Consider the following 14,306-nt stretch of genomic DNA (forward strand, 5'->3'; position numbering starts at 1 on the left):
CAAGGAACTGGGATGCTGGAAGAACCCAGCCAGTCAAGCAGTATTAGTGGAACGAGAGACCAATTAAAGTTTCAGGCATAGGTTGAAGGCTCTCCTTCCACAGATGCTGCTGACTGACTAGCTAAATTCTCTACCGCAGTGCTGGAGGAACTCAGCAAATCAGGCAGCATCTGTGGAGGGAATGAATAGGTGACATTTCTGGTCAGGATCCTTCTGCAGACGGAATGTCGCTTTTTATTCCCTCCACAATATTGTTGACTTGCGAGTTCCTCCAGCACTTTGTTTTGGTGAAAGAATTCAGCTGTCAGTCAGCAGCATCATTGGAGGGAGAGCCTTCAACCTGAGACCTGACATATTAGGTGTAGGAAGGCTGCAGATGCTGGTTTACATCGAAGATAGACACAAAATGCTGGAGTAACTCAGCGGGACAGGCAGCATCTCTGGAGAGAAGGAATGGATGACATTTCGGGTTGAGTCCCTTCTTTAGACTGAGAGTCCTGAAATGATACTAGTTTCTCTTTCCACAGTCTGAAGAAGGATTCCAACCGGAGACGTCACCTATTCCTTTTCTCCAGAGATGCTGCCTGACCCACTGAGTTACTCCAGCATTTGTGTCTGCTCTCTTTCCATAGATGCCTCTTGACTGGCTGGGTTCATCCAGCATTTCTGTTTTTATTGTGGATTCTCACATCTGTAGTTTATTTGGCTTCCACCTGTTGTTGAGAGAGTATTCAACTGACCAAGTCATCCAAAATGTCTCAGTTCCTTGGGCTCACCTGCTGGTAATTGATAAGAAATGTCAATTATTACAATGATCATTGTCATAAATTATTTAAAATTAAATGTTATCCGCGACAGATTTTCAGAAGTTGCCGCAGATGGAAGAGGAGATGAAATCATCGGTGAAAAGACCGCATCCTGGTAGTGCCGCGATTGGCTTGTGAGTGGGGCTGCGTTTGGGAGTCTGCAGTTCCTCACACACTGGATCTTTGGAGAGGTCTCGCTCGTTTCCTCGGTGGGCAGTGAGTGGCCACCCAAATGCTGGACCAGATCCAAATCCCTATGGGTAAGGCAGGGGTTGTGGGAAAAACTCAATTTAGAGTCCCAGGCCTGTGTTGCAGTAGATATCTTTTGGAGCAGGACCCATGTAAAGATTGTAAAGATGAGATGTATTTTAAATTCATTATGGATTTATAATCCTGACTCTGACCTGCATGTGCTGCCATGATCATTCACAACTTTTCAGCAGAGCATTTAGGTGAGAAAGGAAAGATTTAATAGGAACCTGATGGGCATTTTTATTCACAAAGTGGGTGTATGGAAAGATCTGCCAGAGGAGGTAGTTAAGTCAGGTACGATAACAAATTTAAAGGACACTTGAACAGGTACATGGATAGGAGAGGTTTAGAAGGCGATAGACCAAAAGCAGATAAATGGGACGTGATGATGGGGCATCTTGGTCGACATGGAGGAGATGGGTTGAAGGGCCTGTTTCCATGCTCAATGACTATGTCTCTAACTCAAATTAGATATAACGGCATTGACTCTATGAGTCTCCATGACTCTATGACTAACTTTTGATTAAGGCTATTTCCACAGTTGCTGCCTGACTTGTTGGGTACTTGCCAATATTCCTTTCTTTATTTCAGGTTTTGGCATTGCTGTTTGTGAATTTTAAATGTGCATTAACATTGGGCCCTGAAGTGCTCAGTTGTCAACTCCTGCATTCAGACATTGTTTTCATTTCCAGTTATTGAACCGTTCATTTGCAATCCTTATTCTTGATCGGATATGCCCAAGGAGCACCTGGTGTTGAGCCTCGGGTTGCAAAATCATTCAACCAACAAGCTGGAGCTAGCCCAAGAAGGTCCACAAAGTGACTTTGAATATAAGAGCCCTCCTGGTGCTGCTTGTTAAATTTCTTTGGATGTGCAATTGGGAGAGAAGGTGGCGGTGTTTGAGATCTTGGGAATTGAACATGACTGCATTCAGGGAGCCTAGTGGTGATGGCGGCTGGAGGGGATTAGGTTTGCAGTGGAAGAGATGAGCAGGTGATGGCTACGTAGATCGAGTTTCCCAAACTCAGCAGGATCTCGCTGCCTCGAGACAAATAAATGTTACGAGCACTTACCTCTTTTGTTGCATCTGCATAGGCCCTCCATGCCAATAATTTGGCTGCGCTTGTTCCAAATTAAGTGGGGTGAGTACCTCTAAGTTATGATATTGGAGGCTGGCTGCTTGAAGGAGCATGATTGGAGGAGGAACGGGTTAAATAATGTTACATTTCCACCAAAGCTGAATCTGTAAATGTGTGCTACAAGAGAAAAACATTGGTAAAGCAGTAATTGACATTATAGGACATTCTCCTTTTTCTAATAAATTGGTGGACTTTAAAAAAACCTGATGTATCATTTTTAACCCTGATGCAGTATACACTGCATGACAATTGTGAAAAAATAAGCATTTAGGTACAAAAAGGTAAAAAGAAACAAATCAAAATTGAGGAGTACAGCCATGTGTATGGAAGGTAAAACAGGGAAGTTACTTGAAATTGTTCAATATTAAGTCCTTAGCGCAGCAATGTACCTCCATTCAGTCTGCGAGAGTCACCTGGTATTTTAATTTTCTATCCTACTCTGATTTCTGTCTTCGGTTCCAACATCACTCTTACAATGTCCTATGTTACTGTATGTCAAGGAAACAGTACCACAACTTCTACATGGGTAAGTTGAAGCCCTTAGGATATTATTGAAATCAACAACTTCAAATAACCACTCTATTTTCTGCTGTGTCTCTGCTTCAGTTTCTTTCTTTTCGCTTTTCTATTTTTGCCTGGTCTAAACCCTATCACAGACATCCTCTTGTCTCTTCTTCTTTCCCCCTTTCTGCAACTTGATATGATTCAATGTTGTTGCTTCCTTTGTCCTGAAACGGAACAGTGAAATTCTTACTTGCAGCAGCTCCAAGTGCAACAGCAGGGGCTGGTGGTCTCACACCACTAGGTTCAGGAAAACCTACTTTCCTTCAACTATCAGGTTCTTCAACTAATCAGCACAATCCTAATCCTACCCTGACAATGGAACACTTCAGTCCACCTCTTGCACTAGCATGAACTTGGTTATTTTTTTCATTGTGTTTTTGCAGTCCTGTTTCTTTTAGAAATGTCATGTGTCATTTATGTATAATTTGCTTTTGTATGTTTGACTGAGTCTATATGCCTGAGATGCTGCTGTAAGCAAGATTTTTCATTGTACCTGTACCTCATTGTACAAGTGCATATGACTTTGACTTTATTTCCTATTCTGATAAGGAGTCTTTGACCTGAAAAGTCAATTCTTGCTCACTGCTTTAAACATTTCCTGTTTTTTGTTTTGGATTTTTGTATCAACGATTTTTGCTTAGATTTTATTTATTTTTCTTGTTTTCCATGTATTTATAATTTGGCTTTCCCCCCCATATCAGTTGCTGGAATTCATGATCACTGATTAGCCTACGTAGATCATCGGAAAATGAGATGGATCCACACTCTTAGAACAATGATAGTATTAAAAGATCAGAAATTCCTTTCTTTTTGAAGGAGGGATTTTGTTTCCCCCTTTACCTTCTCTTTTGCACTCATGTACGTTTGGCTTTTGTTATAAGCTGTCTTTCTATTGCTTATTTTTGCTCTTTTACTTGCTGCATTATTCTTTTACTCCAATCCCCACGTACTTCAGAAATTCAAAATGTTGCCGGAGGTGAGGTGTTTTGAAGTTTAATTAATATATTGTCAGAAACATGATTTTTAAAAATATGCTTTTCAAATAAAACAACTTTCTTTTTCTTTCAGGGGTGTGATTTTGGTTGCCCTGGCTATCGGTGTGATGTTATCATTTCGAGTCTCTGTTAACAACGTTGTCCTTTGGCTCATAGGTATGGGGTTTGCAGGATAGGTATGGGACTACCCACCCCCCCCATCTTTCTCTTTCCCACTGTAGACTTGGGTTGTTCTACAGACCCATGATAATTAAACAAAGCTGATATTCTTGTGAGCAAGTCAATATGGTCAGCTAGCTTTTTGACCATGTAGCATTTATAGCTATTTCAGTTCTACTCTCATTCACGATTCACAAGCATACATTTGGCAGATATCATGAGATACAGAGCATTAATCACAACAGAGGAATTTGATGGTCACACCTCACCGGAGACCCAATAAATCGTCTGCATCTGCCCTAGCTGATACTGGTAAATAGTATTTAGAAATCAAACCACAGCTCATTGCTGCAATGCTTATAATTTACATGCTGCATTGTAGCAAATCCGATTTTTGCGATGAGCTTAATCAGGACATGAATCAGATGTGCCATTTTCTGAAATTTGCTCTCTAATTTAACGTGAGCCATTAATAAATTATATTAATTTCATAAACAAGCACCGCTTTAAGTGAAATGTATTTATGCTTATTTTGGCCATGCTGCCAACTGTTGGTTCTCTAGCCGGAGACTTTGATTTTGCAGTGAAAATAACTATTGCTAAGATATATGCAATTCATCTTCCACTGTTTCAGGTCAATAACAAAAGCCAAATTGATCACAATGGAAAACTATGCCTCGAGTAACAAGGAAACATGCCATGAAAATTATAACCACTTCAATAGTATTTTATTGGTGTAAATGTTATGGAACATATTGATTTCACTAAAGCATAATATAAATGCAGAAACAGTATATTCCCTTCAGTTATGCGACAAATGGTTTTGAAGAAATGATTTTTTGTGCAGAAATATTAGACAATAATTTTCATTCTACAAGTTTTGCATTTCTCTGCGGTTTATTTGATTGAGATGGTTTTAATTAACTAACACAAATGGATAAGATGGAGGGTTAGAGAGTCTAAATTTTTGGTGGAGGGAAGGGCAAAGTGGGAACTGGAAACCAAGTTGAGGAATTTATTGGCTCGTTTCCTAGTTAAAGTTGCATTCAAGACTACTGTCCTGGTTCACTGCCAAAGAATGATTTATATCAAAGCTGCATTGGGCGTGTGAGACTTATTTGGATTAGGCCATAAAATGGTCTATGTTATCACCAATAGCCAATTTTGTTTCAGCTCAATGCCTAATTTGTGTGTTAAAAGCCAGAGAAATTCTTATATGAGACAGAAAAACAGTGATATATCATTATTCATTTTCCTTGGCATCCATTTCAAGAGATGGGAGTTGCCTTCAATGCTTCCCTATAGTTCATGTACAAACATGAAGAAGAATCCTTCAAGGAGGAGGATTATTGTAAAATTAGACAATCCAAGTGACTAAAGATTACAACACAATAGGGGAGTATCTTGTACAAGTCCAACATAAGTATTGGAATATTTGTTGAATTTGTTGAAGATAATCCAATCTAGCAAGTCTGAAGAAGGGTCTCAACCCGAAACATTGCCTATTTCCTTCGCTCCATAGATACTGCCTCACCTGCTGAGTTACTCTAGCATTTTTGTCTATCTAGCAAATCTCCAATGTAGTTCAATGTTCAATGGTATTTTTTATTGTATGTATCTAGACACAATGAAATTCCTCATTTTGCATACTATTCAGTTAAATAATACTATACAAAGCACAATCATAAATAAGTACAAAAGTGCAATGCTTGTAGTGTAGACTTCACCAAGGCAGTACGCAGTCGTCATGTTTCTGACACCATCATGTACCTTTCACGTTTCAAGTTCTTAAAAGCATAGTCTTAAGCATGGACCCTAAAGGTCCATTGTTGTGGTACTTTCAGTGTTGCATAGGTCATCTGAACTTTAAAGCATCCGTCTCCTCCAAGGTCAATTTAGTGAATACCTACAAGAGTGTTAATTGAAACTTTGTTGGGAAAGGCAGCCTTTTTGTGGCCCTTCCCAATGGAAATCAGGATGGATATGGCCGAATCAGATGTAGAGGGGGTTGCAAGTATCGAGCAAGCCCAAAAACAGCCAACTAAAAAAAATCTTTTGATAGTAGATGGCAAAAATACTGAATTTGTCAAAAAATCACTGTTGAAACCGTGGTGCGGCACGGTGGTGCGGCACGGTGGTGCAATGGTAGAGTTGCTGCTTTACAGCGCTTTCAGCACCAGAGTCCCATGTTCGATCCAGACTACGGGTGCTGTTTGTACGGAGTTTGTACATTCTCCCCGTGACCGCGTGGGTTTTCTCCATCTTCGGTTTCCTCCACACTCCAAGGAGTACAGGTTTGGTTTTCTATAAATAAAAATTGTCCCTAGTGTAGGATAGTGTTAGTGTGCGGGGATCGCTGGTCGGCGAGGACTCTGTGGCCGAAGGGCCTGTTTCCGTGCTGTATCTCTAAACTAAACTGGAGCAGTGCCCAAGAGTTCTGTTTAAAGGAAGGCGGGCAGTTTAAAATTGGACATTGTAGGAATGAGGTGCATGGAATTAGTTCAGTAGCTTATTTGTGAGGGAGGGGTGGGTGGTGGAATGCTGCAAAATGGGCAAATATATTTTGATTAAAATATTTTTAGTTCCTTTTTGTGCCATAGTTCCAACTAGAACCGCTCAGCAAGATTTGCCTTTTACTGGAATTGCAATCCTTGATTTCAGCAGCGAAAACATTTGCAGGCAGGCTAACTTTATTGAATGCAATTCAGACTAATTCTACAAGTGTTTGTTTTGAATAATGGTTGCATAGGGATAGCAAGGAGATTTCTGTTATGGTAATAGATTTTTATTATTGCCGTTACAGGAGTAGTATCAGCAATTTGTCTCTTTTACCTTCGGAGGGAAGGAGCATTTGCTGCAGGAACTGTGTTGGCCGTTTATGTCATGTCGCTCTGGCCCCACCTAATTGAACGTCTCATCAGTTCAGGAAGCCCAGGAAAGGCCATGGGCACGGCGATGCTGGTGTATTTGCTGGAGATCTTCAGCACAGTGTGGTGTGTAGCTTACAACTTTGTACCTGGAGGTGCCATCACAAGAGAGAAAACAATGGTGGTTTTGGGTAAGTGATTCGAAGTAAGATATTAATTAAATGAGGGAGGGAGAGGCATATTACTGCCAGTTGCTAAATACATTAAAGAAAGGTTTTAATTCATTTTAATTCATTTTTCCTATTTTTATGCCCTTTAAAAATATAAATATATCTATCTAGCTATTCCAATCATGAATTGTAGTGACTTTTGTTTTAAATGTTTGGTTCAGGGTCAAAAGATCAAGTTTAGTGCCTGTGTATTGTTTTTACAAGACTGATAAGCTGCTGCAAGTAAGAATGTCATTGTTGCATTGTCCATACTATTATAATTAAACACTATTTACATTTATGTCCATACTATGACAATGACTCTTGACTCTAAACAAGCAGACCATTAGGCTAAGATTATCTAAAATAAGTAGAGCAGGCAGGTAAGAAAATTGATCTTTTGTGTTCATACTGACCGTGATATGGGAAGATTTGCAACCATTCGAGATGAATTATACATTACTTGAAGATAGACCCAAAATGCAGGAGTGATTCAGCGGGACAGGTAACATCTCTGGAGAGAAGGAATGGGTGACGTTTCGGGTCGAGACCCTTCTTCAGACTAAGACATACATTACTTGAATTAGGACAACATCATGGAGGATTCCCTTTGAGCAGTATGGTGAGCTTCCGTGAGTCATGTACACCAAGGTATCTGACCATGTATGTGGATAGGATTCATGTGACAAACAAGTTTATTTATTTTGAGTGGAAAAGCTTAGTTCTCCTTGAAATGAGGATGATTAAGAGGAGATTTAACAGGTATATACAGTATTATCATAACTGGTTTAGATAAAATAGAAGCAAGTTTCAATTCATTTCAGATGGTTTGAGGTTCTGGAGCCACTGAGTTCAAAGTGATGGATAAAAGGAATCCCAGGAAAAAATGTTTGCTAAACAGAAAGTGTCTTGTGGTCTAAAACTAAAGGTGAAAGAAACAGTTAATTGATAATTTCAAAGGGATTGGTTAGGCAGGGGAGAGAATAATTTGCAGGATTTCAAGAAAAAAGTGGGGACAGGTTGAATAATCTGTATTATGATATCCCTGTTCTATCATCTCTGTCTTTTATGTGGCAGATGCACTGAAGAATCTGAACTTTAATCCACATGTAGTCCCCAATTTTTCAATTCTGATTGACTTTTCTTGATACAAATGTGTTGGCAAGGTGTAGATAAGGCATTGTTCTGTTACCTACCCACCAGTGTGCTGACTAATTGTTTGAGAGCACTGGGCAAGATATTGGGATGCTGACAGTACTTCTGGCATCAAATTCTAGTGCGGCATTAGCTCAGAAAGAGGTGAAATTACAGATTTAACAAATTGATGTTGTTGACTTGAATGTAGATTGCTTGTTCTAGTGATTGCTGAATGAATAGAGCTCTAATCCTAAGTACAAGCCTGCTGTTAAATGTTTACCCTATCTGTGTATTGTCTCTGCTTTTTCCTTAACACTTTCAAATTATTCCCCCCAAGTGCCTAACCAATCCCTTTTGAAAAGCCTTATTTACTGTTTCCACCACCTTCAGTTCTAGATCACAATTCACTCCATATTTAAAAAAAATGCTTTTCATCCATCGCTTTGAATTTAGTGGCTCCTGAATTACAAAGCATCTGCAAATGGGAACAGATTTTTATCTAAACCAGTTATTGTCATTTTTTTTCCACTTTCTGTATATTTTGCACTTTGCTGTTTTTAATCATGGTGTGGAAAAGTGCTTTGCTTCATAGTGCTGGATTAACCTACATTGGTGGATAATGAAATCTGAAATGCATTCATTTAATTTGCTTCCATCATCATACATCCCATGAGAAAGCCTTCTCTGGGTTGTAGCTGCTGTTTGATTATTTCACAATAATAATCTTGCCACAGAGAATTAACCATCCCTTTGAATCCCTCTATTTTACTTTCATTTTCATATTGTCGATGCAATAAACTAAAATATCATGTTCAATTTTACACAAATGCACACATTTTTAATAACAGGATTGTTTCCAGTCAGTTGTTGGTTGTTCTTTTGCTCTGATTAATAGGGTTGTGAAGGGTTAAGATAGACACAAAATTCGGGAGTAAATCAGCAGGACAGGCAGTATCTCTGGACAGAAGGAATGGATATAAGCAATATGAAGAAGGACCTCGACCCGAAACGTCACCCATTACTTCTCTCCAGGACAGATGCTGCCTGTCCTGCTGAGTTACTCCAGCATTTTGTGCCTATCTCCAGTTTAAACCAGGAACTGGAGTTTCCTACAGCGGCTGTGGAAAGCATCTTATCCAGAAATATCACAATCTGGTTTGGGAATTGCTCTGCCCAAGACAAGAAGGCTCTGCAGAGAGTAGTGCGTTCGGCTGAATGCACTATGGGAACTTCACTCACCCCTCTGCAGGAACTATATATCAGGAGGTGCAACTCCAGGGCCAATAAGATCATGGGAGACCCCTTCCACCCCTGCAACGGACTGTTCCAGCTGCTACGGTCAGGCAAACGCCTCCGTTGCCATGCTGTGAAAACGGAGAGGTTGAGAAGGAGTTTCTTCCCAGAGGCCATTAGGACTGTAAACTCCTATCTCACCAGGGACTAACTTTATTTTTTAATTGCTGTTTTTTTTCCCTTTTTCCTTCCGCCCACAATATTTAATATGTAAAAGTATATGGGATTCTGTTCCATTCTGTTTGTAGTTTGTTTTTTTGCATAAAGTCCGCGAGCATTGCCACTTTTCATTTCACTGCACATCTTGTATGTGTATGTGACGAATAAACTTGACTTGACTTGACTTCCTACAGGGTTGTGAATCTAATTTACTGGGCCTCTAAATTGTTGGAAGGAGCAAATTTTTAGGGAACTTTGAGCTGCAAGTACTGTGGACTGAGATAATAAAGGGCTTTAATTCATTATTTATTAAATATAACTTTAAATTCTAAAATGTGCTTTGGAAAACCTTCTTAATTATTATGTTTCTGCCCCCTGGATGAAAAGTGGTATTGCCCGGATTTCAGAAATATTGTGGACCTCATTGGCCGAGTGTTAGGGAACAACATTTGAGGAAACAGCAGGGATATTTATCAGGTTGAAATTGGTAACTCAAAAAGGGATCTACCCTTAAGTGTAATTAGAATTCTAATATTGATTTTGAAAGTATATTAAAACAATGGATAACATTTAAAGAGAAGAGATACTTTTCCATGAGAGGGAAACATATGGGGACCTGAATTAGAATTCCCTAAATGCTGAAATCTGATCTAGTATAATGTGTAACAGCAAAAAGGAAGCATATAAAACACATCAAGATGATGATACGAGTGAGAGCTGATAGGAGGAGAGGAAGGAAATAAAGATTGTGACAAAAAAAAAAATACAGGTTAGCCCTAACATAATAGAGAATACTAAAATCTTGTGGGCATATAACCAGTTATTGGATAGTGAGGAGAAAAGTAGACTGGTTAGCGATCAAGTAGGTGAATGTGCCTGGATGCAGCAGGCAGGACAGATACTTGATGATTTGTGTAGAGGATGTGCACGTCTCAGTCGAACAGAAATTGGTCATAGTTGTCACGTACTGAGATACATGAAAACCTTTGTTCTACATGCGATCCATGTGGATAATACCTTGCATGACAGGTATAACAAAAGAGAAAATAAACAGAGACCTACTAATGGAAAAGAATCTCTATTTGCCCTGTCTAACCATTGGGAATAGGCTTCATACCTCAGTGTTGCAGCTACCGAGAAAGTACAGGTTAAAAAATGTGAGTGCTCCAACAAGATAGACTGGAAGTTTGGGGATACATCCGTAACTGCAAATACAACCTTGTGCATAGTAGATGAGATGCCTAAATAGATTTTGTGTATAAACTAAGCACCTAAATCACCTGCTCTGGACCAAGGAGACTGAGAAAAGAACAGATGAACATTAGAGAGGGTCGGGCTAGAATCTCCAGCCTTCCCTATTTAAAGGGATGATATCAGAGAGTTGAAGAACTGCAAATATTGCACACTTTTTCCAAAAGAGTTAAAGAACAAATTCAGCAAGTTTAATCTGCTGGATTTAACCTTGACAATGATGAGGTTTTTGCTTAGTGGCAAATCTGTGGGGGGCATCTCATTAATTAGTGGTGAGAGTAGGGGTGAAATTAGGTCACCTGGAGAAATCCAAAATAATTAGGGAGATGTAGCACAGATTGTCACAAAACAAATTATGCTTGGCTAATCAGATTGAATTTTTTGATAGGGTAACGTTCTGGATGCATCACTGGTTTTTTTTTTGAAGTAAAGTTGCATAAAATAGGCTGCTGAGCAAAATTCAAATCTAAGGAAGAAAAGGGATAAGTGGCAGAATGAAATAATACATTTGTTTTAAGGATAAAAACTAGAGCCTCAAGGTTAACAAATGTTTTTGTATCAGAGGACAATAAACAATGTCAACTCTGGGAATCAATACTGGAACCTATCCTACTTTAGATATATATTGTTGTCATAGTATAAATGGCTTAAACATGACTGTACAAGGTGACAGTACCAAATTTGAGGGTGTCCTAAACTGGGGTACCTGGCAAACAGTGAGAACATTAATAGTAGACTTTAAAAAGGTAAGCAGTGGACTGACAAGTGAACAGGAAAGTGGACAGAAACAGCAAGAGGAGATCCTATAGACTAAATAGCACAATTCAAAAGGTTTTCCATTCCACACTTGGATATCTCTGTATAAGTCTTAATACATGACTTGATATGTTAAAAAAAAAAGCTGTTAATAAAGCATATGGGAGGGTGGGCTACATAAATGATACTTTAGATTACCAGAAAGTGTCACTAAGAAGATTACGCTGAACCTTTATTAAACGTTAATTATGGTAAAACTAGAGTAGAGCAGACAATCCTGGTTCACTTCACAGAGATGCTAGAGAAAGTCTAGTGAGGATATACTTGTATCGTTCCATAGATTTCTTTTCAGTTACATTTTTCAGTGGCCTCAATGCTTGCTGCCTGTCCTGTAGTGACGCTAGGGGCTAAACCTGTTATTTTCTTCATTTTCCAGGAACACTCATGCATTTGATTGGATTGGGATTATTCTTTGGTCAACGACCTAAATTGTTTGCAACAGAAGGCAAAAATGTGGCACATTTCAAACTCTTGACAAAGTGTGTCAAACAATGTAAGTGGCATAACTATAACTGCAAAGTCATTATACCTGTACTTCCATTTAACGTGTATAAAAGATTATGTAAATGAGTTCCAGCACCCACAAAAACGTCTGAGTGCTGATCTTAAAAATGGTCCATTTATCCCAACTCCGTTTTCCGCCAATTTCCATTCACCCTATTCAGGTCAATATATTGCCCTTGCCCCAACGTGGGATATCATTTTCTGTGGCACCTTATCAGCAGTGCAGCTAGTGGAGCTACTGCCTCACATGTCCAGAAACCTGGTTGCAAGTGCTGTCTGCGTGGAGTTTGCACATTTTCACTGCGACTGCATGGGTTTCCACCAGGTGTCCCAGTTTCCTCACTCATCTCAAAAGATGCATGGGTTTGTTGGTTAATTGGCCACTGTAATATTGCCTCTAATATGTTGGGAGTGGCGGAGAGAGTGGGATAACTAAGAACTAGTGTTAATGTGATGGTCGGAGTGAACTCAGTGGGTCGAAGGGCCTCTTTCCATGCTGTAATTAAATAAAATGGAAATTCAAATATGCAACATCTACCAGTCCCCGTCTATCCACCATGTTTGTTACCTTTCCAAGAAACCATTGCAAATGTATCAATCCTGACTTAAGCTCTCTTAACCTCATCTCTTCATCCTTCCCAATCTAGCTCTTCTTGGATCCCATGCGATCTAACTTTCCAGAGCAGCCTACCATGCAGAACCTTATGTTATCAGAGGCTTTGCTGAACAATATCTACAGCCTTGCCCTCGTCAACCTTTTTGGTTACTTTTTCAAAAAACGTAATCAATTTCGTAAGACACTATCTCCCATGTACAAACCGGTGCTGCCTTTCCCTAATCAGCTTGTCTATCCAAATGCATATACTGTATATCTTATCCCTCAGAATCTTCTCCAGTAATGTCATTACTGGATGTTAGGTTCACTAATCAATAGATCCCAGGGTTTTCTTAAATTTTGCACCTGGAATTCTCATGCAATCCCACAAAATGTTCTAAAAATGTTAGGCAATCTCATTTTTTTTTGGAAGAAATTGTGGAAAGACAATTTTACTTATTTATATATTTGTATTGTATATGGACTGCAGATGTAGGCTGATTAGCAGCAACATCCTCTGAAGATTTAGCGCTTTGTGCGATGGTGAGTAGTCATTCATTGGATTTATTTTTGCTATGTTTTACATTGATACTGTTTGGCCTGGAATTGCAGTGTAAAACATTGTTATTTAGAAATATACGGAAATGATCAGCAGTTTGGCATTTTATTTAAAGGTTTATGCGTGGAATACTAATGTGATGAACAGTAATGGTTATTTTGCACAATTCGTGTGCACCCAGCATATCCATGCAAATATTGCCTCCCATCTCCATGGATGCCAGCAGCTGAGAATTCACCGAATACTATTTACTATCACGAGGTTAATTCCCGGGATGGCGGGACTGTCATACGTTGGAAGAATGGAGCGACTGGACTTGTATACACTGGAATTTAGAAGAATGAGAGGGAATCTTACTGAAACATATAGGATTATTCAGGGATTAGACACGCTAGATGCAGGAAACATGTTCCCAATGTTGGAGTCCAGAACCAGGGGCCACAGTCTAAGAATAAGAGATAGGCCATTTCGAACAGAGATAAGGAAAAACTTTTTCACTCAGAGTTGTGAATCTGTGGAACTCTCTGCCTCAGAAGGCAGTGGAGGCCAATTCTCTGGATGTTTTCAAGAGAGAGTTAGATAGAGCTCTTAAAGATAGTGGAGTCAAGGGATATGAGGAGAAGGCAGGAACTGGATGATCAGCCATGATCACAGTGAATGGTGGTGCTGGCTCGAAGGGCCAAATGGCCCATTCCTACACCTATTGTAACGCATGAATTTAAAATGAAGCATTTTGCCGAACTGAATGTCAATAATATGTACTGAAAAACAGAATCATTGTTATTGAATATTTTACAATATTTGGCTTGCTAGTAACTATTGTTGAAATGAAAATTCATAATTGTAATACAAATTTCCTTATCTAATTTTTTTTGCTTTCCTGTTTAGTGCTTTGGCTGTTTGTAGGAGTGGGTCTGTTGGGATTAGGGCATCGATTCATATTGCATCAGAAGAAATTACTCAACCCAGCTGATATCCTGGTGAGTAAGGTTTTTATTTGC

At 39.3% G+C, this 14,306-nt stretch overlaps 1 protein-coding gene across 1 annotated transcript in view; it reads left to right on the plus strand.

The window, feature by feature from the left end:
- cwh43 (cell wall biogenesis 43 C-terminal homolog) overlaps positions 1-14,306 on the plus strand; it is a 69,516-nt gene that overhangs the window by 24,512 nt on the left and 30,698 nt on the right. The window contains 6 exon segments of the mRNA XM_033034264.1: positions 926-1,012; positions 1,014-1,066; positions 3,830-3,912; positions 6,719-6,973; positions 12,024-12,140; positions 14,194-14,285. Of these exon segments, the coding sequence (XP_032890155.1) occupies positions 926-1,012; positions 1,014-1,066; positions 3,830-3,912; positions 6,719-6,973; positions 12,024-12,140; positions 14,194-14,285 (687 nt within the window).

This window comes from Amblyraja radiata, chromosome 1, assembly GCF_010909765.2.
Source record: "Amblyraja radiata isolate CabotCenter1 chromosome 1, sAmbRad1.1.pri, whole genome shotgun sequence".
Classification (NCBI taxonomy): domain Eukaryota; kingdom Metazoa; phylum Chordata; class Chondrichthyes; order Rajiformes; family Rajidae; genus Amblyraja; species Amblyraja radiata.